The sequence below is a fragment of the Salmo salar genome, chromosome 05 (genome assembly GCF_965601325.2).
Source record: "Salmo salar chromosome 05, fSalSal1, whole genome shotgun sequence".
Lineage (NCBI taxonomy): Eukaryota > Metazoa > Chordata > Actinopteri > Salmoniformes > Salmonidae > Salmo > Salmo salar.
Genome location: NC_138295.1, coordinates 58069009 through 58096872, shown reverse-complemented (window position 1 = coordinate 58096872; position 27864 = coordinate 58069009). Strand labels below are relative to the sequence as shown.

General features: G+C 41.0%; 1 protein-coding gene and 1 long non-coding RNA gene across 4 annotated transcripts; both read left to right on the top strand.

Annotated features, from left to right (window-relative positions):
• The first annotated feature begins 887 nt into the window (after nt 1-887).
• LOC106605216 (apolipoprotein M) lies at nt 888-15974 on the top strand. 3 transcript variants are annotated; one of them, XR_014392349.1, is made up of 8 exons: nt 888-1100; nt 2290-2371; nt 9769-9900; nt 10305-10375; nt 11350-11484; nt 11770-11871; nt 12053-12085; nt 12192-15974. It is a non-coding gene; the product is annotated as an apolipoprotein M (long non-coding RNA). The 3 variants fall into 3 exon arrangements; XR_001328808.3 differs by having other exon boundaries at nt 896-1100; nt 2290-2383; XR_006769912.2 differs by lacking the exons at nt 888-1100; nt 2290-2371 and adding an exon at nt 2390-9086.
• A 2034-nt stretch (nt 15975-18008) lies between these two features.
• On the top strand, nt 18009-24489 carry LOC123723743 (uncharacterized). Its single transcript, XM_045718404.2, has 6 exons — nt 18009-18801; nt 19833-19958; nt 20075-20117; nt 20524-20559; nt 20747-20779; nt 23912-24489. The coding sequence occupies exons 2-6, from the start codon at nt 19836-19838 to the stop codon at nt 24286-24288; spliced, it is 612 nt and encodes a 203-aa protein (XP_045574360.2). The 5' UTR covers nt 18009-18801; nt 19833-19835; the 3' UTR covers nt 24289-24489.
• The last annotated feature ends 3375 nt before the right edge of the window (nt 24490-27864 follow it).

Below are 27864 nucleotides of genomic sequence, written 5' to 3'. Positions count from 1 at the left end.
AGGCCCAGGCTTTTTGTGGCACGCCCTATTGCAGCTCTGATCTCAGGATGCACAAAGATGTTTTTATATGTATGGTTCTGCACAGAGCTGGCTTTTGTGGCAGTCTATTAGATGCTCACCAGTGCTGTAGGAGCAACTGTTAAAGTCCCAATTTAAGTTATCTTAACTAGTTCCTGGTAGTCATCCACCATATTACATACTAGAAAATACTCTAGTGGTTAGTCTCTTGATTAGACTTTCTGTTCAATTAGTAAAATAAAACTGTAGGAAAGGAGATAGAGAAGAAGCCAGGATTATTGACATGCACACAGCAGTAGGCTCTTCTAGAAGTATACCATGCCTATTTTGGCTTTAGCCAAAACATGCAAACTCAGACAGCATTTATTTATCAGCAGATTCTATTTTTGTTTGCATAGTATACATTTTTTGTATAGGACAGGCACATCTTTCTGCTTTTCAACCCCTACTTATCTTGCATTTATCAAACAACAAACAAGACTCAATAAAGGTAAAAAGGAGCACTTTGTTTCCCTTTTATTATACTGTCACCTTCCAGTAATATGAATATAGGATTACTGGTTCAAGCCCCACTCGGGCTCTTCCTCTCTCAATCACTACATAACTGTGAATTGATAATCCCAGCGGTCTCAGGCCTTTGTTGGAACTGGAAGCCCTGTTCACTTTGATAGGATGCCTTTTAAAGAAAGAGGAAATCATGTCTCACTTTGTTAATGAGATCTTGGACCTCTTGGTTTCCCCTCATTTCCTACAGGCCTGGTTTTAACAAAAACATTCCCACCTTATCTTCATCTGCTACTGTAACTGCACTGGGGATATTATCTAGCTGGCTAGCAGATCCATTTAGCAGATATAAGCAAAACATGTTGGACTGACTTCATGAGCACGTCCCATTTGTTACTGTATGTTTGAAACGTCACAGCTGTTCTGGTAGCTAATCATATGTCACGTTACTTGAACCGCAGTTTCTATCATCATAGGAGGAACTAACGTTAGCAAGCTTTACATGCCACACTGAATAATCGGTAAACATTCTGGTGAAATCGGAAGATTTAACTTCACAGATAGGGGTGATCAAGTAGGTAAGTAACTAGCTAGGTGGTAGGTAGCTAGCTAACTTCATACAGCTAATGGTAACGGTAGCTAAAAGCTAACGTAGCTGTGAGCTACCTAGCTACAAGTTTCACTGTCGTATTTTGTCAATATTCGTGTGAAATTGATTGGACCATCACTTTTGTAGAAGTTCCATCTACAATTAAAATGGATTTCTATCAAGAGAATGCTGACATGAAAAGGTTTTGTTTGACCATGTTTGCTTCAAGGCAAGGATGTTAGCCATTCAGCTAGCTAGCCATTTTAGCTAGATAGCTATGGCAGCTTCCATGAGCGTTAACGTTAGACCACATAGTAGCTTGTTTAGGCAGTAGCTAGCTAACTACCCAATTACATTTATATTAGCCACATTATAACAAGGATATTGTTTTATATTCGTTTATGATTGGCTTCAAGAGCATTCTAGACCGTACATTATTTTCCTGTAACGCACGGTACATTAGCATGGTATAATTCAATGGCTATAGTTAATTCTTACATTTTCTATGTTTGAGCTGCTTTTTGATATCAAATGTCGAATTGAAAACATTATTGAATTCGATTTTCATAATAGCAAGCTAGGACTGATGGCTTGGTTATCTTAACTAGTAACTCTGTTTGGTTACCAAGGCAACTACTACAGCACTATAGTAAACTTGCTTGCTACTTCAGTGGATGTTGAACACATTTCTACCTGCACATGTGTTAAAGGTGCACTATGCAGAAATCACTGTGCCATTTCCTGTTTGCTAAAATTCTAATAGTTGGCGTAATTTAAGTTTAATGACAAAACAGTTTTGAGAATCATTGTATCATCTAAACTGCTGTGAAATATATTTTCCATAGCCAAACATATTGTATTTTCAGCTGTTTGAAGCTGGTGTACTAAACCGAGAGTAAAAGATGCAAAAACAAAAGTTAAGAACGGAAGCATAGAAATAGCGTACATAGAACAGGTTTACTGCATACACTTGCTTTCAATGAGAACGACAGATCTATAACTCACATTTCTATGTGAATTTGGTCAGATCGCAGCTCAGGGCTCTATGCCCAACTCTGTGGAAGATTAGTTCCACTCCGCTAGCGCGTAGCCCCTCATTGATTAACCCTTACATAATGCTATTCATGACAGCATTGATCTGATACTTTATTCTATTGCCTCTGTTACTTGACACACAGGGTAAACGTAACCATGGAGGAACCAGGTGCTGATATAGAGGTGACTGTCAAAACTTTGGACTCCCAGAGCCGAAGTTACACTGTAGGTGGACAGGTACGTTCTCATTTCCAATGGAGCGCTTTTGCAGTAGCCTTACATACACTGGAAATAGGCACACAGCTGCAGCAAAGCATCTGTCAACACAGAACAGAAACGCAGCAAACAGCCAGACATCTTTGTCTATATGTGATCTATAGAATAACTCGTATAATAGGCTTACATCTGTGCATTATTGGCCTTGTAAGTCATGGAATAAGTGAATAAAACTGCACACTATTAGAACTCTTGAGTAACCATCATGTAATTGCTGTTAGCCGTTTGGCTGCTATGCACATCACCTGATAGATTGATGAAGCACCAGTGTCCTCTAAATACACCATAATCAAAGAGCAACAGAATATAATATATTGTTCACCGGCGGCCCGTGGCACCTTAATTGGGGAGGACGTGCTCATAGTAATGGTTGGAATGGAATGGAATGGTATCGAACACATCAAACACGTTTTCCATGTGTTTGATGCCATTCCATTCACTACATTCCAGCCATTACTATGAGCCTTTCTCCCCTCAGCAGCCTCCGGTGATATTGTTGTATAAGTTTACAAGATGTGTCATTTTCCTCTTCTAACATGGAAAAAGATGACCTCACAGCTTTTAGTGAATACTTTTGGATGATTCAGTCATCATATGATAGTATGTGCATCATTATTTAAGCATTTAGCCTACCCACTGGGCACACCACATCATTTCAATGTGGATACTTGGGTAATATTTGGTTGATGTTGATCAATGAGATTATGACCTATATTCACCCACTCAAAAAGACAGCCAAAAGTTAGTTGAATTTCAAATATGTTATCACTATGCTTTCAACCAATGGGAAAACAAATGTCAGATTTTTGGTTTAGTTGTCACCCACATGTCTATCACTGCGTTCTAAAATATAATCTACTTAATCCCCCCAAAATAATTATTCATCATGACTGGGCCATAAACAATAACTAGTAATGCTGTATAATCAAAAAAAGGTTAAAATCTCACCTTTTTGGTAAAAAAGTATTATAAGTTGCTGAGGTGTAGTCACTTTTGAGGACACAAGCTCAAGTACACAGTACAAATATGATCAAAATAAAATATTTGATGATGTATTTCCTACTCAACAAAACTGCATGAATATGACTTGTATGCTTTCTAAATATAGCATAATGAAATTATAAAATGACTAATATTTCACCTTCCTTTTAACTGTGAAATGCATATTTGTATGTTTAGTGTTTGAGAAAATGTGCATGTTTTCTGAAGGTCTCTTTTGATCAAAACGTCTGCCCCAATCACTGTCAACGTCCCACAGAGCTTTTGCTTGGCTTCCTGAACTCGTTAGGATCTTACCTTTCATAACATATTCATCTTATCCACCTATGAAAGAAAAGTGTTGTTTTTTTTGTTTAAAATCTATAAATTATTTTACATCAATGGCTATAAATTGATCTCTGAATGTGCTACCTTGATGAAATCACCTTCTCCTGCTGCGCTAGGATGTTGGTTGCATGTAACGATTGTAGGCATGTGCGTGGTCCGTGGCTCAGTTGCTGTGATGTGGTGTTCAGCCAGGAGTTGATGGACAGTCCGAAAAGCGAATGAAATGGTAGGGGGTTTCAGATATCACACCCCACGTCACACAGGCTCAGTAATACTACTGTGTTGGTGTGAACCAGGGCTGTCGCTCAATGCAAGCCATTTCGATCTACGGTATCCACAGATCGATTTATAAGCGAACATGTCTGTCGGTACCAGAACCATGCAGGACCCCTAACCATCTAACAGGTTTTAAAAGCACAGCAAAGTTCAAATGGGAAAACAATGTCAGAAATGTTGTTTATTTATACAACAGATTGTGTTATCACTGTGCTTCATCTAATAGCAGAACCAAATGACCTGGATTGCAGTTTAGGTTACATTAAAAAAGACATGGGGCAAGTGATCAATTCTGTTTGAGATGTTACGCTGATTACAGCAATTGAGCATGCATAAAATAGCATTCAATCTTGAACATGAACAACTTATATGATTAACCTACATAAGACATTTAAAGTTACAGTAACCTCAATGTGGACATGGATGTTACTCATTTTAAGGTTGAATGTTACATTAGTTTGTAAGCGCCTTAACTTTAGGCTATTTACTGTATTACAAAAGCAGTATTGAATTGTTTTTGGTTGACAATGCAACCAAATATCAACATCTAAAGAAGATTTATCTACTGCTTGGATAGTTCCATTTGAGCCACTGGCTGAATCCTGTTCTTTAACTTTTATTTGGAGATGTGAATCTATGCAGTGCATTCGGAAAGTATTCAGAACCCTTGACTTTTCCACATTTTGTTATGTTACAGCCTTATTCTAAAATTGATTAAATTGATGAGGAAAAAGCCAATCTACACACAATACCCCATAATGACAAAGCAAAAACAGATTTTTGGAATTGCTAGCAAATGTATTAAAATAAAACTGAAATATCACATTTACATAAGTATTCAGACCCTTTGTTGAAGCACTTTGGTAGCGATTACAGCCTTGAGTCTTCTAGGGTAGGACGCTACAAGCTTGTCACACCTGTATTTGGGGAGTTTTTCCCATTCTTCTCTGCAGATCCTCTCAAGCTCCGTCAGGTTGGATAGGGAGCGACGCTACACAGCTATTTTCAGGTCTCTCCAGAGATGTTAGATCGGGTTCAAGTCCGGGCTCTGGCTGGGCCACTCAAGGACAATCAGAGACTTGTCCCGAAGCCATTCCTGCGTTGTCTTGGCTGTGTGCTTAGGGTCGTTGTCCTGTTAGACTGGGGTGAATGTTCACCTTCCGAGGACTCTGAGAAGGTTTTCATTAAGGATCTCTCGGTTCATCTTTCCCTCGATCCTGACTATGATATGACAAAGCCTACCATAGTCAGTGCAGATGGCAGTAGTTATGGGTTAGGCGTGTCCTACTACAGAAACAAGGTGGACAGTTAAAGCCAGTAGCTTATTGCTCTAGGACTCAGATGCAAAGAAGCACTATGCATAGATAGAAAAGGAGTGACTCGCAGCAGTCTGGGCATATGAGAAGTTTACCAGATATCTTTATGGCCTAGATACATTCACACTGCAGAGTGATCACAAACTTCTTATTCCACTAATAAACTGTGAAGACCTTGACTTAGTGCCTGTCAGAGACAGTTCATGCGCATGATGCGTTATAACCCTACAGCCAAGTATGTCCCGGGGGAAACAGCTTGTTATAGCATACACCCTTTCCAGACATCTCCAGTCAGCTGTTACACAAGATATCGCAGGGCTGACCAGTGAAATCGAGGCCTATAAGGATGCAGTTCATACAGCATGGCCTATCTCAACCAACAAGCTTGACGTCGTCAAGAAGCAGACACAAGATGCAGAGCTGCACATGGTGAAACACTGTGACAACAGGATGGCCTAAGTATGCCGCCAAAGTTCCAGACAAGGTGCAAGCCTACTACACCCCCCCGACAGAACCTCTCAACCTCACAAGGACTAGTGTTGTATGGTGATGGAATAGTAGTGCCACAAAACATGAGAATTGAAATGTTAAAGCGCATACACTATAGCCATCAGGACGTGGTGAAGTGCCGGGAGCGAGCTAGAGGTAGTGTGTGGTGACCTTGAATAAGTAAAAACAAGAAATGGTCAGGAAATAGTCAGTACATGCAAAGACTGCCATGAGGCTGAACCTACTCAGAGGAGGGAGACTCTGATCACCACTCCGCTCCCCAGTCGCCCATGGGAAAGAGTAGCAGCTGACATATGTGAACTCATCAAGCAAAACTACTTGGTAGTTGTGGTGTATTTTTCTATATATATAACTTACCTCAAAGACGTGTCAGGAGAAACTACAAGAGCTAAACTGAAGAACATCACCTGTTGGGGATGCCCAAATATTCTAATTACAGACAATGCTCCACAGTTCTCAGGTAGAGCTTTCACGCAATTCTCTAAGGACTATGATTTCAGACACATTACCACCAACCCTCCCTACGCCCAAGCAAATGGTGAAGCAGAGAGAGCAGTGCAGACAGCCAAAGGGATCCTGAAACAGGATGACCCATTCCTAGCACTCATGACCTACAGAGCAACAACACAGCCCAGCACAGCTCCGCATCTCAGTCCCCACCCTGGAGGTTAACCTATAACCAGTGTGGCCAGACCTCCAGCAGGTGAGACGTGTCGACCAATAGAGCAAAGCAGAGCTTCATGCGTGTCTACAACAACAGGTATAAAGTCAGAACCCCTTCCAGAACTCCAGCACTGTCACACCCTGATCTGTTTCACCTGCCTTTGTGCTTGTCTCCACTCCCTCTCCCAGGTGTTGCCCATCTTCCCCATTATCCCCTGTGTATTTATACCTGTGTTCTCTGTTTGTCTGCTGCCAGTTTGTCTTGTTTGTCAAGTCAACCAGTGTGTTTTGTTCTCAGCTCCTGCTTTTCCCAGTCTCTCTTTTTCTCGCCCTCCTGGTTTTGACCCTTGCCTGTCCTGACTCTGAGCCCGCCTGTCTGACTACTCTGCCTGACCCTGAGCCTGCCTGCCGACCTGTACCTTTGCCCCACCTCTGCATTGTTGACCTTCGCCTACCCTGTGCCTGCCTGCTGTCCGGTACCGTTGCCCCACTTCTGGTTTACTGACCCCTGCCTGCCTTGACCTGTCTTTTGCCTACCCCTGTTGGAATATTAAACCATTGTCAATTCGACGTGTCTGCGCTTGAGCCTTACCTTGATTCCTGATAAGCACGGAGTGAACGTCGCCGTGAAGCTGGACGACGAACAAGGCTGGTCAAAGACGGCTTCAGTGCTTCAGTGTGACACCCAGGTCATGCATGATCCAGACAGATACGGGAGTGCTGCGCAGGAATCCACGCCACCTGAAACCCCTCTGCAGTGCTTCAGAGACTTGTCAAAAGGGTGGAGAGGAACACCCAGAGTGTGACACGGAGTTGCACTTACCTATTCCAGATGCCGACCCACCTCCTGTCCCAGAACCACAGACTCCAGTACCCAGGCCTTCTCGTGGTACAGTTGTCAAACCACCAGACGGATACAGAGAGCATAACGCACAGCCTGCATTATGTGACAGAAGAACCCCACTGCAGCTATGAATGTGACTGGCAGTCCACCCAGCTCACCTTAGGGTAATCTATAGTTAGTGTTGAAGAAACAACTGTTTTTATGGAATGTTAAAGACAGAAAATGAGTTGATGTTTCATGAGTTGTTGAACTTTAAAGACAGAAAAGTTTGTTTATGAATTCATATGTTGAGGCAAGTTAATTACAGAGTGATGAACTATAAACATTGTGTTTTGACATTTTAGAAACACATGTCTTGGAAGGGTGATGTATTGGAACTATTTTGTTATGGCACAGGTATATTCATGACGTCATATAAAAGGTGATTGGGCAAGTCGCTCCGCGTGCATCCGTCGTAACAAGTCCAGTGAAGACGGTCTCCTGTGTTATGTTCCTTATTGTTTCATTAAAGTCAACCAAAGGGATATTTACCTCAAGATTCCTCACATAAAGCATAACACTACAGTGACCATGATAACATAACCTGGTGGTTGAAATTTCACCCTCAAAACAACCGTTTACGTTGATTCCTTTTTTCCGTATCCAATGCATTTTCCACGTAGGTTCCACGTCACGATTACATTGACAAATTACGTTGAAACAATGTTGATTCAACCAGTTTGTGCCCAGTGGGTAGTGACATTATAAAAATCATCTAATGATCAGATGTGCTTTTCAGCATTACATTTGGAACTTTATCGGTGTGACATTGCTAGTATGTAGAGAGAGAATTCAATAATGTCAGGCATATTCCATTAAGACACAAAGAACCCCTGAAACGTTGATCCGACTGCACCAATTGGACGCAGTGTTCTCTTTGTTCTCCTCCTCAAAACGTTATCTTCCAGACGCGAGTCAAATGAATATGCACAATATTGTTATTCAGAAAACAAGGACATCCTGTGAAGGTCTACCTATGAAACGCTCAAAACAGTTGAGTTTGCGTGTGGTATTGTGCAAGGGGTTTTTCCTGTTCAGGCTCACAGTCAGAAAACTCCTGGCCCTAATGCATACTACAAGGATAATTCATGACTTTGACACCACTTGGTAGTTACTGTAGCGCTGTGATGGTGTCTTACAAAACAAGAACATGTGGGATGTGCATTACCAGTGTAGACTGCAGAAATGACAGTCATATTGAAACCCATCCACCAACATGTGGGCTGATGGAGGGTGAGGAGAATAGGTGTAGAAGCAGGCCTATTTCCTAAAATTGGGTAAAAGCTTAAACACTTCCTACTTTAAAGGCCACCCACCCAAAAAGACTTATAGGTAATAATATTGACATTTTTTGGTCCCGCTTCATAGACCATGGAACAAAACGTTTTGGTATGTGGGCCTTTGGACTATGTGGGATGGTGGAAAGTTGTGCTAACAAAAAAGGGGTTAATGATTACCACAATCCTAAAACGTTTAAAGCTCAATCCGGACACAGAAAGATCAAGCCCAGAAAGAGCGCTCAATTACCAGGTTTCTTTTAGGCCTCAAGTTGATTTGAAGTAGTTCAGGTATGTTAGAGGCCAAGGAAGTGTATTCGTTCTTGCTCTTTGTGAATGGGTGGTTGGGTCAGCTCTTCACCCCCTGCTCCCAACCAGTCCTCCTATCTACAAGCAGTCTCAATACCCAACAGGTAAGAGAGAGATGCAGATGCAATATCTGTTTTTAGCACTATTGACCTATTAATTAGGTTACTATGCACAAGCGATGATATATCAAAACCTCATGAGCCCTTCATGATGATTCTCAAAGGATTATTTTGGTCTTTAATTTATTTACAAAATATGTGACCCATAATTACGTTTTATTATATTTAACCTTAATTTATAAAGGGAGTCAACATTGGGTTACACACACATACAAGGAGTCAACTTTGAGTTAAAACATACAATGAGTCACTTTTACAAGTGAGCCCTGGAAACATCATACAAAATGCAGTTTGCTGTACAGACTTCCCACCATATGTGGTTTGATTTGAAAGAATGTGGTAATTGGAGTCCTACAGTATATGGTTTACAGAAAATCCACGTTTCACAATTCATACCTTTTTTCTGTAATGGCTGGATATGGACAGCACCTCAACAAAGGGTTTCTCAGTTTCAGATGTAGTTTTTGACTTATTTCACATTTATGGCATTGGCCTTTCACTTGTCATCTTACACTTTCCCCACCCACTGTTTTCTCTCACTGGTGGTCATTTTTTTGTCAGTAATGTCTTAAAATAGATGTTTTCTTTCCTATAATTCTGCCCCTCTATCTTTTCTTCCTTTCTCTCTCTCTCTCTCTCTCTCTCTCTCTCTCTCTCTCTCTCTCAGTATCTTGGCAAATGGTACTTTGTTGCAGCGGCTGGTGTGAAGGAGTCGGATGTTCAGACAGATGGACAGCACTGTGTTTCACCTGAATGAGACCTCTGAAAAGACACTACTGTTGACCGGAGCCATATGCGTGTAAGAGACCAGGGATAGCTGACACACAATCATACTGGCAGAGAAGCCCACTCGGGGCATGCCCCAATAATCTCTCCTTCCTGAAGTGTGAGCTTGTTCACTACTCCCCAGGAATGTAAAAGCATTGGATTTGGATATGCACGGGCTAGAGGGAGTTTCTTTTAACAGTAATGAGAAACGGAAGAAGAGAGAGATTATTTGGAACATGTCCTTGGTCTGTTTCTGACCCAGATTTTACCCAGTTGTACACAGTTCAGGCTTAATTACACCCTATATGGTGTTGCAATGCTTGTGGACTATTCTACCCTGACTAACATTTTCAAAGTATTGGAGAACGTCAGTGTTATTTACAAAATTACAGTAGAAGCTGTCTGTGTGATAATGCACATATGTTTCAATTTTAGGGGTGTTCATTGCATTATGAAAAACTGGACCTATACTATTCAGTCTGGCAAAGATGATTTGACATCACAAGGTAACTCACAACCACTCCCACTAACTTAGGTGCCACTTTTATTTAGAGTTTTGTTCTCTTATCTCAGACTTTGAATGGGCCAGTGAGTATCTCGGCCCATAGGAAAAGTATTGGGACAGTGACTCGTTGTTGTTTTGGCCCTGTACTCCAGCACTTTGGATTTGAAATGATACAATGACTGAGGTTAAAGTGCAGACTGTCAGCTTTAAATTGAGGGTATTTTGATCCATATCGTGTAAACCGTTTAGAAATTACAGCACTTTTTGTACATCGTTCCCCCATTTTAGGGGACCAAAAGTATTGGGACATATTCACTTATGTGTATTAAAGTAGTGCAAAAGTTTAGTATTTGGTCCCAAAGTTAGAGACACACACAAATATCATATCCCCAAGACATGATAACCTCTCACCATTTCAATATCAGGAGAGGTTAGCATGTTTTGGGGGGGTATGAGAGTTAAGCCTCTAACTTTCTCACTCATTATCCGTAATCCTGGTAGCATTCACATTAATGCAGAAATGTTTAGTAACATATTCTATTATATACAATAAAAGTGACTCCAAAATGACACTACATTATTTACATTATTTACCATTTAATTTCTATTGGGTACAAAATCATCTGAAACGCAAACAACAAGTGTAGCATCACGAGCTTGGTGTAGTCAGTGCATGCTATGAATGTGGGACCAAATACTTAACTTTTTACATATAAGTGAATTAGACCCAATATTTTTGGTCGCCCAAAATGGGTGGACTATGTACAAAAAGTGCTGTACTTTCTAAACGGTTAACCCGATATGGTTCGAAATACCCTCAAATTAAAGCTAGCAGTCTGCACTTTATACAGAGCCAAAACAACAAAAAATGTGCCACTGTCCCAATACTTTTGGAGCTCACTGTATGTGTGAACAAAACTTGAGCAAAACTATGTTAGCCCATTGAATAATTAATTCCCAGTTGGTTTGACACAGGCAGGCCTGAGCTGCAGACTCTAGTGTGGAGTGGAGAGTGGCTGAACTGCAACCAGTGTATCCTGCTGCAGGAGATGGAGTGTCACTTGGACCCACTAGAGAGACACGACACCCTCAACAGATTCATGCTTTACGGTCAGCCCAGGAGTCATCAATGATTCCATACTGTGATGGAATACCAGGAATTGAAGCAAAGCTGAGAAAATCTAAGAATTGAGATACATACTATTATTAATACATCACATTGCTGTTTAATTAATTATTACATGCATACAATGTACATATTACATGTTATGTGTTTTAAATTGTATAACAAGGACATGGTATAGCTGCCCAAAGGGTTAATGTGCTTAGAGATGCAAACAATGTTTGCACTCTAAGTGGTCCTCAATGAAAATGGTATATTTTTCTTTTTACCAGCTCGTGACAGTGCCTTATTGGATAATAAAGTGGTGAAGGCGTTTCGGACCCAAATGGCTTGTAAAAATATGGATAGATTTGTCCGTCTCCCTCAAGAGAAAGGTTTGTGGTTTTGGTACATAATCTAACCTCACTATAGAACAAATGGACTTGGACCACCAGAGAAAATATATATTTTCTAATTTCTAAAATAGCATATGTCTCATTGAACTGTTTTATTTACATATGTGTGTGTGTTTCTTTTAGATATATATATGTATATGTGTGTGTGTGTTTCTTTCAGAGCTTTGTCATTTGAATAAGGCGTAGCACTGAGGTAAGAATCTAAATTATGTTTTACTTTTATGTTTATGCACTTATCACTACTGCTCTTCCATTTTGTGGTTATTAGATTACATTTGCTCATACACAATCTATTACAGGCTGCCTGATATTTGTTGGAGTCTTCAATCAAGATCATGCTATGCATCGAAATAGGTTTCCTTTTTAGAGTTTATTATTAGCGTATTGCCCACTCTAACTTTGATCTAACTCAGAAACATGGAACTAATTCAAATGAAGAACTCTCCTCTCATTTCCCATGTGTAATAGTAAAACAAATAAACAGAAAAAAAGAACAGCTATTCAAAGTCTATTCCAAAGTCTCAGAATGTTTTAGAATAGCACTAGTGACCCAGGCGTAGACTTCTAAATATTTTCCATCGCTCATTTAAACTTGCAGTGACATGGTACAAAGAAGGGCCTATTTCCAGGGAAATATTTCACTTTCACGCGTTTCTCTTTTTGTGAGAGATGACTTAACTGTCATGGTTCACTGAACTGCATTGTTCCACTCTTCGCCTACCTCCATCAATGGAGGCTGCTGTGTGAAGGATGGCTCATAATAATGTCTGGGATGGAGTCAATGGAAAGGTATCAAACACCATTGACTCCATTCCAGCCATTATTATGGGCAGTCCTCCCTTCAGCAGCCTCCGCTGACCTCTATCTAAATACCATTCATCAATTTAGAAAAGAATCCAGGGCTAGTTTACCGGGGGAGTAGCCGCCCACGTAGTTACACTGACAGTGCAGGGGAAATTCCCATGATGCTGCTGACAGAGCAGAGGCTCAGAGCACACAGTCGTTCACAACTAGAGTGGTCATCCACAGTTCTCTTCTTCATTTGCTCTAATGTAATATAACACAGGGTGACTGAAAGCAGAAACGGTGAAATTTGCTTTCACCTGTCCTTTTTATTTCTTGTAAGGTTATTTCTTTGACCTGCAGTTCAAAATCAAGAAAATATAGGTATATGAAGGGGTAGACTAGGGATTTGGGGTGCATCGGATACATTGTACATGTCATTTTTATGGCTTAAATACAATAACATTTGAGTCCAGACTCCCGTGTCTGGTCCTATTAAAAACACCTACAGTATACACTACATTGGCAATAAACCTCTTCCAATACAAGAGAGAATTGAAATTGAGAATTCTTTGAGTTAATAGTTTCTCAAAATGATGTCAAAGCCATTGATTGATGTAAAATAGCGCCACTTTCATCTGCACCGTCATCAGTAACAAAGCACCATGTCCAGTCAATATATTTGACATCAGGCGATGTGGGTTTTTACTTGTAGCCTCAAGGAAAAGTCAAACAGTGGTGTCCTTTTTGCTTATGTAACATTTTGAATCCTATGCTGTAGCTCTGGACTCGCATTCATAAAGCAGAGCAGGAGTGCAGATCTGGGATCAGTTTCGCCTTTCAGATAATGAATAAGATTACATAGATAGGGAACCTGATCCTATCAGCACTTCTACTCTGAGAAGCTTTATGAATAAGGGCCCTGGTTAGAAATGATTGACATACCAGTGGTTGCTACCAGTGCCAGGAGACAATCAATGGCTGAGTTAGACAAAGTCAACATGTAGCTAACAATGTCACCATTCAAGTACCTCTGTGTTTCAACTATGCCCGGGGCTAATATGAATGTCAGAATATATCCTGAAACCATGATGAAATCCTTGTCTGTCTCCCTCCCCCTCTCCATTTATCTCTCTGGTTTACGCACTTTCAAAGGTTTGTGACGCACCAACATGAAGTCACTTGACTTCCCAGAGACACTTAGGCATGAAACAACTTGTTGACCGACAGAAAGTACAGAGTACAGTGTGAGAATTTACTTCCTGTCTCCGTCAGAATGACTTTAGATTCTTACCTTTCTCTCACCTGTACGGTGTCCATAATAGGACAGCCTCAATCTCAGCAGGACTTGTTTCAATCTCAGTAGGACTTGTTTCAATAAGTTAGTATAGTCACAGTATGGCTGAGATTCTATTCCCAGTGTGTTCCTCTTCATTTCAGTATAGTTTCTCAAATATCAATGCCATTTACAGTATATGAAAACATATCTTGTTAAGCCCAAAAATAGGCAGTCAAACTCCCCTGCATAATATTTCATTACTGTCAAACGATGGTTCTTCCAGCCCACCTCTAACACAGCTGATTGTTGTTGAGCAGTTCACTAGTTATATTGATGAGCAGTTCACTAGTGAAACACTAATCAGGCGGTAGTGCTGGGCAGAAGCACCCTTTAGTTCTCCCTGACCAGGAATGGTGACCGCTGATATATGCCAATATTGAGCCAAACACATCTACGATGCTGTACAGATTGAAATCCATGATCTAAAACTGGACAGAAACTGATCCATGATCTAAAACTGGACAGAAACTGATCCATGATCTAAAACTGGACAGAAACTGATCCATGATCTAAAACTGGACAGAAACTGATCCATGATCTAAAACTGGACAGAAACTGATCCATGATCTAAAACAGAACAGAAACAGATCCATGATCTAAAACAGAACAGAAACAGAATAGAAACTGAACAGAATGTGATTAGATGGATGCCAGAGGGTTTCTGCTTTCAACAACAGCAGTGCCTGAACTTCTGCATTTCAGGAAGATGGGGAAAAGACTTAAAGGCTAACATGATTGAAGGCCTTGTCTGAGAATTTTGCATGCATTGGGTAAGCACCTAAACCGTCTGTGGCATGTGAAGAAAAGCACAGGTTGATTGGGGATGCCCCATAGAGCAAGAAACCAAGAACAGGAAAGTTACATAGAAATCTACAAACAAACGTTCTCTCGCTCTCACTTTTGCTGTCCACTTTCTAAAAGTTACTTTCAGTCCTGTTTATGAAATCAACAGTGTTCAACTTCACGCATCTGCATTTCCATACCCTATGTATCAGGAATCAAGGTAAGACCCAAGTGCAGGACTGTGTGAAGTAACAATGTTTAATGACCGGTCAAGGCAGGCACGATAATCCAGAGTAGAGGCCAAGGTACAGGACGGCAGGCAGGCAGACGGGCTCAGAGTCAGGACAGACAATGGTCAAAACCAGGAGGGCAAGAAAAGAGACTGGGGAAAAGCAGGAGCCGAGAAACAAAACGCTGGTTCACTTGACAAACAAGACGACCTGGCAACAGAGAACACGGGTATAAGTACCCATGGGATAATGGGGAAGATGGGCGACACCTGGAGGGGGCGGAGACAAGCACAAGGACAGGTGAAACAGATCAGGGCATGACTATGGCTATTTCCATGCCCTATGTATGTAAAGTCAGATTGAGTCACTGTGGCTGCCAGCTGGTTTATGAAACCATGAAGAAAACTCCCTGTCATGTTTTTGTACCTGTCAAACCCACTGACACTGACCTATAAATATGTGTGGGAAATCACATGCCCCCACATCTGTCAATGTTGTGCCTGACTCATCTGTAGCCTTACTAGCCTATAGTTCCTCGCCACAGGGATGATAGTGGTTCTGTCACCTTCTCTTTGCCTGTATTGTCATACTTCAGTAAACGTAAAGATACCTTAATAGAAAATGACTCAAGTAAATGTGAAAGTGAACTGAATTTGAAAACTGAATCTAAATGCATTTGAGATTTGATAGTTTGCAAACTTAATACACAGACAATGAATGCAATACCCACCACATTGAAACAGAATATATAAATATTGAATTTGAATATTCAATTAAGTTGTAATATCATTTTAAAAGTGAATGCAATATTCATTCAATTAATTTTTCAAATCAGGAAATACAAGTTACATTTATTAATTCTATGAATAAATTTGTGCATTGCAAATGTAAAATTATTGCATTTGAATTCAGTATCTTAATGCAAATAAAAAAATGTTGAATTCAAATATAGTTTCTGTTGTCATTGAAATCGCTTTGTAATTGCTCCAGTCGTTCCTTTCCTGCTCCGCATCCAAAATGTACTTTTGGGTGTCAGGGAAAATGTATGGGAGTAAAAAGTCCATATTTTCTTTAGGAATGTAGTGTTAAAAACATTTTGAAATGGTAAAGTAATCAACATTATTTTTTTTAAAACAGCTGAAAATCCGATGTTTCCATGTCAAACGGATTTGTCTTCTGTGATGCATATAAAGTGTAATATTCGGATGCAAAGTCAAAATTGAATACATTTTAAACTATATCTGACATGGTGCAGGTGTCTTCTTTTTTTTAAAGACCATAACCAATGTGTGTGAGGTGTATGCTTTGGTTTCAAAGTAGATTTGTTTAAGACTACCAAGAACACTCTGTGACCCTGATTTAGCCCACTGCAGTAAAAAGTAGTGCTTCAAAGTATTTTTCTTAGGGTAAATCCATTTTAATTCAATCGCTTTTTGACAGCATCCCTTTTGATTTAAACAAAGCTTTTCATACATGTACGCCACCATACCATGAAACATCCATGTCTTCATCACCGGAAAATATAGATGATGTAAAATTGGGTCTAAGCTACAATTTATGGGGGGAAAAAAATCTGAGTTTATGCATTCAAACTCAAACGTTTGAGGTTCTTGTGTTGTGCCCGCCATCAGTTGAGACACAACATGCTCTTGAATACAGGATGGGTGTAATTTCAATCATATAAATATTATTCATAGAATGGACATATCCCTTCAGACCACTGCAATTTAGCTGGTACAGCATTGATATTTTAATTGAATTGACATTTTTACTTCTAATTACTACTACATAGATCGTCACCGGTCCACCAACTGTTGAATGTAAACTTACATTTCTATTCTATTATCTATAGTTCTATGATTTCAATAGGTTTCCTATGGAAGATTGACAGTATCATTTAAAAAATATATTCCCATTCAAGACAAAGGAGATGATTGTGGACTACAAGAAAAAGGAGAACCGAGCACACCACCATTCTCATCGACGGAGCTGTAGTGGAGCAGGTTGAGAGCTTCAAGTTTCTTGGTGTCCACATCACCAACAAACTAACACGGTCCAAGCACACCAAGACAGTCGTGAAGAGGGCACGACAAAACCTATTCCCCCTCAGGAGTCTGAAAAGATTTGGCATGGGTCCTCAGATCCTCAAAAGGTTCTACAGCTGCACCATCGAGAGTATCCTGACGGGTTGCATCATTGCCTGGTATGGCAACTGCTTGGCCTCCGACCGCAAGGAACTACAGAGGGTAGTGCGAACGGCCCAGTACATCACCGGGAAAAGCGTCCTGCCATCCAGGACCTCTACACCAGGCGGTGTTAGAGGATGGCCCTAAAAATTGTCAAAGACTAAAGCCACCCTAGTCATAGACTGTTCTCTCTGCTATCGCACGGCAAGCAGTACCGGTGCGCCAAGTCTAGGTTCAAGAGGCTTCTAAACAGCTTCTACCCCCACGCCATAAGACTCCTGAACATCTAATCAAAAGGCTACCCAAACTATTTGCATTGCTCCCCCCCCCCCCCCCTTTACACTGCTGCTACTCTCTGTTATTATCTACCTACATGTACATATTACCTCGACTAACCGGTACCCCCTGTATATAGCCTCTCTATTGTTATTTTACTGCTGCTCTTTAATTGTTACTTTTATAAAAACATTTTTAGGTATTTTTCTTAACTGCATTGGTTAAGGTTAAGGGCTTGTAAGTAAGCATTTCACTGTAAGTTCTACACCTGTTGTATTTGGCATATGTGACAAATAAAATGTTATTTTATTTTTATTCTCCGGTGTGTGAACTTTCGACCATCTTTTTGCACCATTTGAAAGTTGAAAATTGTATTCCCATTTTAGTACATTTATCAGCCAAAACATGACACCCACCCTGTATTCAAGAGCATGTTGTGTCTCAACCGATGGTGGGCACAACACAAAAACCTCAGGTTGTAGTTTAGACCCTATTTACATAATCTATCTGAATATGAAAAAATCTGAGTTGACACATTTTTAGATAATTGACATATACGGTTAGAAAATGACAAGAAATTATTGAATAGGTTGACACCCCTGTTTGTAAGCTTTTAAATGATATCAATCTCAACCATTTGTCGTTTCCAGTGATGGTATGGTGGGGTATAAAAAATATATGTCAACTTTGATCACCTTTTATCTATTTAATGTTTTGGCATTCAGGTCTAAAAGTCACTTTCTGAGCACACACTGGCCAACATGGATGACAGGTTTCGTTGATATCAAAAGGGGTGCTGTCAAAAAGTGACTTTACAATACTATCTACAGTATTTCATCAAATAATGGATAAAATACCTGGTTTTATTGATTGTTTAAATTCATTTTTTGTTGTCATAAAAAAAAAACATGTTATCGACACAGAGGGGAAATCAAATAAATCATAGCCTGGGTGACAATCTGTTACTGCTCTTTTGCCAACTCCTGCCTGGCTTGACAATGGAGTAGGCATAAGCATAAACAGATCTTGGACCAGGCTTAAATACATTTTCATAGAAGAATATGACATCATCAGTTGCTAATTCAATGTGACCAAAGTCCACTTTGAGGTGGTTGTTTAGTCCATGATGCTTTGCTTTCACTCCCTCCTTTCTTTCCAACCACAACTCACAGTGAAGAAAAAAAACTCCATCGCATCAAACCTCAACTCCAGTGGAAGGGGGGAAACCCTGTCTAATGAACATGTCTCTGAAATGCAGCATGGTAGGCAGCAGACAGATTTGTTTGTACAAGGACAACACAAGACACACTAGGTGAGTTGAGATCCTGGTCGTTGTGTTTCATTTTATTCATATCAAGCTACTCATTTATTAATGATGTATATGTAAATTGTGGTAACACAGAATTGTGGACAGTGGTCCATTGTATTTGCAATCATTTTTCATCATGTGAAATTCCTAATCTTAGACTTAATTATAGGATGTTTGGATGAGGAAAATGTGACACAATGTAAAATCACTTGGTGATAACAGTAATGTCCGATTTGATCATCACACAGTAATAGTCTAATGGCTCCACAGTTATATTTGGTCCAAAAACGGTGGTTGTTGTATGAATATTTAGTGGTATTTTCAATAATGAGACTGTGATAGGCAATATGATGGACCCAGTCTCATGTCCTATACCATATGACAGGTGATGCGGTCAAATTGATCATTGCCAGATCATTCTCTCACTCAATATGCATACCTTCACAATTACTTGTATCTTGTACAAGTGTGTAACAGGACAAATATAAACAACCCCCCCCACCCCCAAAATGATTATTATTATCTTGACTATTCTTAGTCACTGTGACTGATGCATTCATGTCCAACTGAACATACCAGAGTACACTGCGTGACAGCCGTAATGTTTTGTCACACAGTACATACCACTCTCTGCAAGTTTACTACAAATTATTTAGTGTATTTCTCTGGTAGTGAGTTCATATATCACATTTACAGCCACCGATGTTATTGTTTGAGCCAATATAAGTAGCAAACCACAATGCACATAGGGTAGCATTGTGGTTCAAGAGGGGAATAATCTATATTGGTGAAATCCCAGAGTGGGGTATAATCTAAACTAAATGTTATTCAGAAGGGAACCTGTGACTTATGTTGAGGTGCTCAGACTCAAGCAGTGGCCTATGGTGGAAGATCTACAACCCGCCTGTTTATATCTATTCTAGACCCTTCAGATCGGCAAACGTTGGATTAGATAAGGATTAGGGCCGATGGGAAGTGGTAGGGAGTGAATTGGGACGGCTCTCAGTGGTTTGTGGTACGTGTGTGTTTTCCAGAGGATGAAGAGCCAACAGCACACCTCCAGATACCTGCTGCTACATGTGTGGTGCGGGTTTCTCACAGTCGCTATGGGGATTATGGTCGCAGTTCTCACAACAGTGAAAATAAACTCACCTGACAAGGTATGTCCAATTATCATCAGTGATAGCTAGACTCCGATATGATGATGATGATGATACATAAGGGTAGACTGATGATGATGATCTCAAGGTGTCACTATGTAATTTCTCTCTCCAAGAGTCATTTACCTGAATCAAAGGAGGAAAACCAGCACCCTACAAGTAAGTTCTACTGGGTTACACATACTGACATTAATAGTTGTTTTTTCTGTTCTGTAAGTAATAATATTGACCAAGGCACTGTAATATCATTCCTATCCCATATTAGACATTCGACAACAGTATTTTTTTTTCATTTAACCTTTATTTAAATAGGCAAGTCAGATAAGAACACATTCTTATTTACAATGACGGCCAACCAAAAAGCAAAAGGCCTCCGGCGGGACAGGGGCTGGGATAAAAAATAATAATAAAAAAAAAAATAATAATATATATATATATATATATATATATATATATATATATATATATATATATATATATTTAAAGTCATATGACATTGATAGGCAATATGATGGACCCATATATATATATGACAGTGACTTTAAATATTATTTTTCTTTTGCAGACGGCAGTTTTTTGGCTCAATTGAATTCATCAAAGGGTAAGTAAAGCATTGCTATTTCCATTTCGGATTATTTAAACAATGCGCTGTGTGCAATAGAATTCAGGTCATTGATGCATTTTCTGGAGAAAGATGGCATTATAAGATTGCACAAGCAGAGAGTAACACGTAAACGTTACAAGATAGATCAAAACAGGAAAATTAATGGGCTTTTTTTGCTTTCCAGCTCCCCATCTCTCCTATATCCAGCTGACCATGGGTAAGCTAAACACTTCTTTTCCTAGATTATAGGTAAGGACTTTTGGGCCTAACATTCCATGCTTGTTGCAGTGTCATTTTTGCATCCTAAATTCATTTAACGCATGAGGTAACATTGGATCTTCTGCTGCCTGTCTGAACTTGTCAGTTACACTAAACAAGACTAGGGCCCTGTACACACTCAGGTTGTACAACTGATCTAACATATTTGACACAATGGTTGTGATAAACCTTATATTTCTATACACTCAACTGTCCGTTTATTAGGTACACCATGTAGTACCGGATCGGACCCCCCTTTGCCTCCAGAACAGCCTGAATTATTCGGGGCATTCTGCAAGGTGTCGGAAACATTCCACAGACATGTTGGTCCATGCTGAAGCAATGGTATCACACAGTGGCTGCAGATTGGATGGTGGTACGTACATTCATGCTGCCAACCGCCCGTTCCATCTCATCACGAAGACGATCTATTGGGTTGAGGTCTGGGGACTGCGCAGGCCACTCAATTAAACTGAACTCGCTGTCACGTTCCAGGCAATGTTTTTCCACTCCTCAATTGTCAAGTGGTGATCGCGTGCCCACTGGAGCAACTTCTTCTTGTTTTTAGCTGATAGGAGTGGAACCCAGTGTTGTCGTTTGCTGCAATAGCCCATCTGTGACAACGATCGACGAGTTATGCGTTCCGAGATGCCGTTCTGCACATCACTGTTGTACTGCGCCATTATTTGTCTGTTTGGAGGAGGATTATTTAAGATACTGTTTGAAGAGGTAGGGTTTCAGATGTTTTCGGAAGATGGGCAGGATGTCCTAGCTTCAGGGGCAAGCTGGGTCCACCACTGGGGTGCCAGGACAGAGAAGAGCTTGGACTGGGCTGAGCGGGAGCTGCCCTCCCGTAGGGGTGGGAGGGCCGAGATATATAACATGCTTACTAACATGAGCAGAACATATTACTACACAGTCCAACGTAATTGTATGTCTCTTATCAACAATATGTTATGCATCTTTATTAATCAGAAAATGATATTTATGTATTGAAAACATTATGCAAATATTCAATATTCATTAAACATTAAGCTATTGTGAGGGTAGGTGTATACCCCCCCCCCCCCCCATTCTCCCATTCTCTGCAGTTCCTCTCAAGCTCTGTCAAGTTGGATCGGGAGCATTGCTGCAGAGCTATTTTCAGGTCTCTCCAGAGATGTTTGATCGGGTTCAAGTCCAGGCTCTGGCTGGACATTCAGAGACTTGTCCCAAAGCCACTCATGCGTTGTCTTGGCTGTGTGCTTAGGGTCATTGTCCTGTTGGAAGGTGAACCTTCACCCCAGTCTGAGGTCCTGAGCACTCTGGAGCAGGTTTTCATCAAGGATCTCTGTGTACTTTGCTCCGTTCATCTTTTCCTCAATCCTGACTAGTCTTGCAGTCCTTGCTGCTGAAAAACATCCCCACAGCATGATGCTGCCACCACCATGCTTCACCGTAGGGATGGTGCCAGGTTTCCTCCAGATGTGACGCTTGGAATTCAGGCCAAAGAGTTCAGTCTTGGTTTAATCAGACCAGAGAATCTTGTTTCTCATGGTCTGAGAATCTTTAGGTGCCTTTTGGCAAACTCCAAGCGGGCTGTCATGTGGTGGAGTGCTGCAGAGATGGTTGTCCTTCTGGAAGGTTCTCCCTCTAGGAAGAGTCTTGGTGGTTCCAAACTTCTTCCATTTAAGTATGATGGAAGCCACTGTGTTCTTGTGGACCTTCAATGCTGCAGAAATTCTTTGGTACCCTTCTCCAGATATGTGCCTCAACACAATCCTGTCTCGAAGCTCTATGGACAATTCGTTTCACCTCATGGCTTAGTTTTTGCTCTGACATGCACTTTCAACTGTGAGACCTTATTTAGACAGGTCTGTGCCTTTCCAAATCATGTCCAATCAATTGAATTTACCACAGGTGGACTCCAATCAAGTTGTAGAAACATCTCAAGGATGATCAATGGAAACAGGATGCACCTGAGTTCAATTTCGAGTCTCATAGCAAAGGGTCTGAATACTTATATAAATAAGGTATCTGTTTGTAGATATCTGTTTTTGCTTTGTCATTATGGGGTATTGTGTGTAGCTTGCTGAGGAAAAAATTATTATAATCTATTTTAGAATAAGGCTGTAACGTAACAAAATGTGGAAAAGTCAAGGGGTCTGAATACTTTCCGAAGGCACTGTATACAGAGTTTTTAAAGGGGTATTGAAAGTGTAGTTATTCAGTATTTTGCCACCTGTCTGTTCAAACATACTTTTGTATATGTAGTGTATGTGGACACCCCTTAAAATGAATGGATTCGGCTATTTCAGCCACACCGTTGCTGACAGGTGTATAAAATAGAGCACACAGCCATGCAATCTCCATAGACAAACATTGACAGTAGAATGGCCTTACTGAAAAGCTCAGTGTCTTTCAACGTGGCACCGTCATAGGATGCCACCTTTTCAACAAGTCAGTTCCATTTCTGCCCTGCTAGAGCTGCCTCGATCAACTGTAAGTGATGTTATTGTGAAGTGGAAACGTCTAGGAGCAACAACGGTTCAGCCGCGAAGTGGTAGGCCTCACAAGCTCACAGAACGGGACCACTGAGTGCTGAAGCGTGCTGCGCGTAAAAATTGTCTGTCCTTGGTTGCAACACTCACTTCCAAGTTCCAAACTGCCTGTTTCAGTATGACAATGCCCACGTACACAAAGCGAGGTCCATACAGAAATGGTTTGTCAAGATCGTTGTGGAAGAACTTGACTGGCCTGCACAGAGCCCTTCGAACACCTTTGGGATTAATTGAAACGCCGACTGCAAGCCAGGTCTAATCGCCCAACGTCAGTGCCCAACCTCACTAATGCTCTTGTGGCTGACTGGAAGCAAGTCCCCGCAGTAATGTTCCAACATCTAGTGGAAAGCCTTCCCAGATGAGTGGAGGCTGTTATAGCAGCAAAGGGGGTACCAACTCCATATTAATGCCCATGATTTTGGAATGAGATGTTCGACGAGCAGGTGTCCGCATACTTTTGGTCATGTAGTGTATATTAACCCATTTATATGATGTAAAGCGTTTTAATATTTTATTTTATTCTCTCTTCTTTCCTTCTGTCTCATGAAAAGGAACATTATCTTGGGAGAATGACCATAATGTCCCCGTCTGTGGCTCTTGCTCCCTCGTCCTCCGCGACAACTCTGTCTACGTCACATCTGAAGGCTTCTACTACTTCTATGTCCAGGTCACCTTCACTAGGCGCACCGGGCGAGAGGAGAAGAGGAAGGTGACTCTGTTCAAAAATGGAATTCAAAATAAGACCCAGCAGAGGAAACTGAGTGAAGCTGTGTATCACGGAGAGAAAGAGGGCACTGTATTCATGTCCAGGATGGTTAAGCTCCAACAAGGTAACAGTCTCAGCCTTGAGATAACATCCAAGAATAATAGTTTTAGGTATGGGGAAGAGAATACCTACTGGGGGGCATATCAGCTCCCCCCATATTGAGCCAACAGACATTGTTATTGAGATTTAGTTCAAGATTGAACCAAAAAAGCGGTTAAAACATTGTTTTAAAAAAAGGTTGTGGTAGTTACTAAACTGAATTTATTTGGTGAAAACTGTAACTGTTATGCATATGCATTGTTTGTTTTGCTGAACAGATTTGATTACATAATGAGATAACAGAATACATTGTCAAGCTATGTATTTGTGTGTGTGTGTGTGATTTCTTGTGATATTAATGGTATCTATCATGATGTGAATTAGTCAATGCTAGATATTATAGATGGTGAATAGATTTGATATGGAGACAGTGGTCGTGTCTGAATACCCATTCTACTGTACTAAATAGTATGCAAAAAAAAAAAGAACATTATATAGTATCTGAAATGTCTAAAATAGTACTCCGAATGCTTCATCTAATGGCCGATTTGCGATGACTCCCACCGTTTATTCATTTTGGTACAGCACGTCAATTGATCTAATTATCAGCTGTTGTCAAACACGAGAGTTGGAAAAGATGAGTGAATTCTACTACATCAAATGCCAAAATGACTTACAGTTTAAGTATGCCACTATTCACTTTTATCATCCATTGTTTACATTTATGTAATTTAGCATTCAAGAGTGACTCCCATTCATCGCCAATGGTCCCCCGTGGGAATTGAACCCACAACCCTGGTATTGCAAGCGCCATGCTCTACCAACTGAGCCACACGGGAGGTAGCACTTACCACATGGTGGCGCTACCTCACTACAGAGAAAAGGCAGATGTCCTTCTCTGTCACTTTTGAGATGGATTCTGCTACTATCACAGACTCAGCTTATTCAGAGACGCAAACTAGGTCTTAAAATACCTGTACCTATTAGCATTAGAAAACTGATGTAACAGCAACACAGGTCAGTACTGAGTTATCATTGGCCGAAAGCTAACCAACTGGACATAAACATGGTTGAATCAATGTGATGATGTTTAATCAAAGTAGAAAACTGATTGGATTTGGAGAAAAAAAATTCACACAACTTTTAACCTAAATCAAATGACAAGGTGAAATGTTTTGTTGATTTCTCATTGAATTCAGGATAGTTGACAACTCAACCAAATGTAAATAAAAACTAAACATTGAACGGAAGTCTGTGCCCAGTGGGAATGCACTGACACTTTAGTTGCCCATAGTACATATAGAATCAAACAGGAACTAGCGATTGAAAATACTCAAAACAGGAAGCCACGAAGTTGTCTGTCAGATTAGTCATAGCTCCTATTCCTCTAGTCATCTCTCCACATAAATCTGCAATAGCCGCTACTGTATTCAACCTCCTCTAACCCTGTCTGGGCTGGGCGTCTCAGGCTCTGCACACTATTGGATTGCATAATACCTGGCAGGCTGCTCCTACCAAGTGACGTGGAGAGGATATGTGGGGAAATTGATAGACTGTTTCGTCAACATGAAGGAGAGGAGGATACCATTGGCGTTTCTCTACAAGTAGGGTGTCAACATGTTTTTTCTAATTGCACCAAAGCACACACACAAGGCCTCAGGGCCAGACGGATTACCAGGATGTGTACTGCGAGCATGCGCTGACCAACTGGCAAGTGTCTTCACTGACATTTTCAACCTCTCCCTGTCCGAGTCTGTAATACCAACATGTTTTAAGCAGACAACCATAGTGCCTGTGCTCAAGAACACTAAGGTAACCTGCCTAAATGACTACCAACCCGTAGCACTCACATCTGTAGCCAAGAAATGCTTTGAAAGGCTGGTCATGGCTCACATCAACACCATTATCCCAGAAACCCTAGACCTACTCCAATTTGCATACCGCCCCAACAGATCCACAGATGATGCAATCTCTATTGCACTCCACACTGCCCTTTACCACCTGGACAAAAGGAACACCATTGTGAGAATGCTGTTCATTAACTACAGCTCAGCGTTCAACACCATAGTGCCCTCAAAGCTCATTAATAAGCTAAGGCCCCTGGGACTAAATACCTCCCTCTGCAACTGGATCCTGGACTTCCTGATGGGCCGCCCCCAAGTGGTAAGGGTAGGTAACAACACATCCGCCACGCTGATCCTCAACACAGGGGCCCCTCAGGGGTGCGTGCTCAGCCCCCTCCTGTACTCCCTGTTCACTCATGACTGCACGGCCAGGCACGACTCCAACACCATCATTAAGTTTGGCGATGACACAACAGTGGTAGGCCTGATCACCAACAATGACGAGACAGCCTATAGGGAGGAGGTCAGAGACCTTGCTGTGTGGTGCCAGGACAACAACCTCTCCCTCAATGTGATCAAGACAAAAGAGATGATTGTGGACTACAGGAAAAAGAGGACCGAGCACCCCTGTTCTCATCGACGGGGCTGCAGTGGAGCAGGTTGAGAGCTTCAAGTTCCTTGGTGTCCACATCACCAATTAACTAACATGGTCCAAGCACACCAAGACAGTTGTGAAGAGGGCATGACAAAACCTATTCCCCCTCAGGAGATTGAAAAGATTTGTCATGGGCCCTAAGATCCTCAAAAGGTTCGACAGCTGCACCATTGAGAGCATCCTGACTGGTTGCATCACTGCCTGGTATGGCAACTGCTCGGCCTCCGACCGCAAGGCACTACAGAGTGTGAACGGCCCTGTACATCACTGGGGCCAAGCTCCCTGCCATCCAAGACCTCTACACCAGGCGGTGTTAGAGGATGGCCCTAAAAATTGTCAAAGACTAAAGCCACCTTAGTCATAGACTGTTCTCTCTGCTACCGCATGGCAAGCAGTACCGGTGCGCCAAGTCTAGGTCCGAGAGGCTTCTAAACAGCTTCTACCCCAAGCCATAAGACTCCTGAAGACCTAATCAAATGGCTACCCAGACTATTTGCATTGCCCCCCCCCCCCCGATCTTTTACACCGCTGCTACTCTCTGTTGTTATCATCACTTTAATAACTCTACCTACAGCTGAAGTCGGAAGTTTACATACACCTTAGCCAAATACATTTAAACTCAGTTTTCCACAATTCCTGATATTTAATCCTAGTAAAGATTCACTGTCTTAGGTCAATTAGGATCACCACTTTATTTTAAGAATGTGAAATGTCAGAATAATAGTAGAGAGAGTGACTTATTAAAGCTTTTATTTCTTTCATCACATTCCCAGCGTGTCATAAGTTTACATACACTCAATTAGTATTTCGTAGCATTGCCTTTCATTTGTTTAACTTGGGTCAAACATTTCGGGTAGCCTTCCACAAGCTTCCCACAATAAGTTGGGTGAATTTTGGCCCATTCCTCCTAACAGAGCTGGTGTAACTGAGTCAGGTTTGTAGCCCTTCTTGCTCGCACACGCTTTTTCAGTTCTGCCCACAAATGTTCTATGGGATTGAGGTCAGGTTTTGTGATGGCCACTCCAATACATTGACTTTGTTGTCCTTAAGCCATTTTGCCACAACTTTGGAAGTATGCTTGGGGTCATTGTCCATTTGTAAGACCCTTTTGCAACCAAGCTTTAACTTCCTGCTGTCTTGAGATGTTGCTTCAATATATCCACATAATTTTCTGTCCTCATGATGCCATCTATTTTGTGA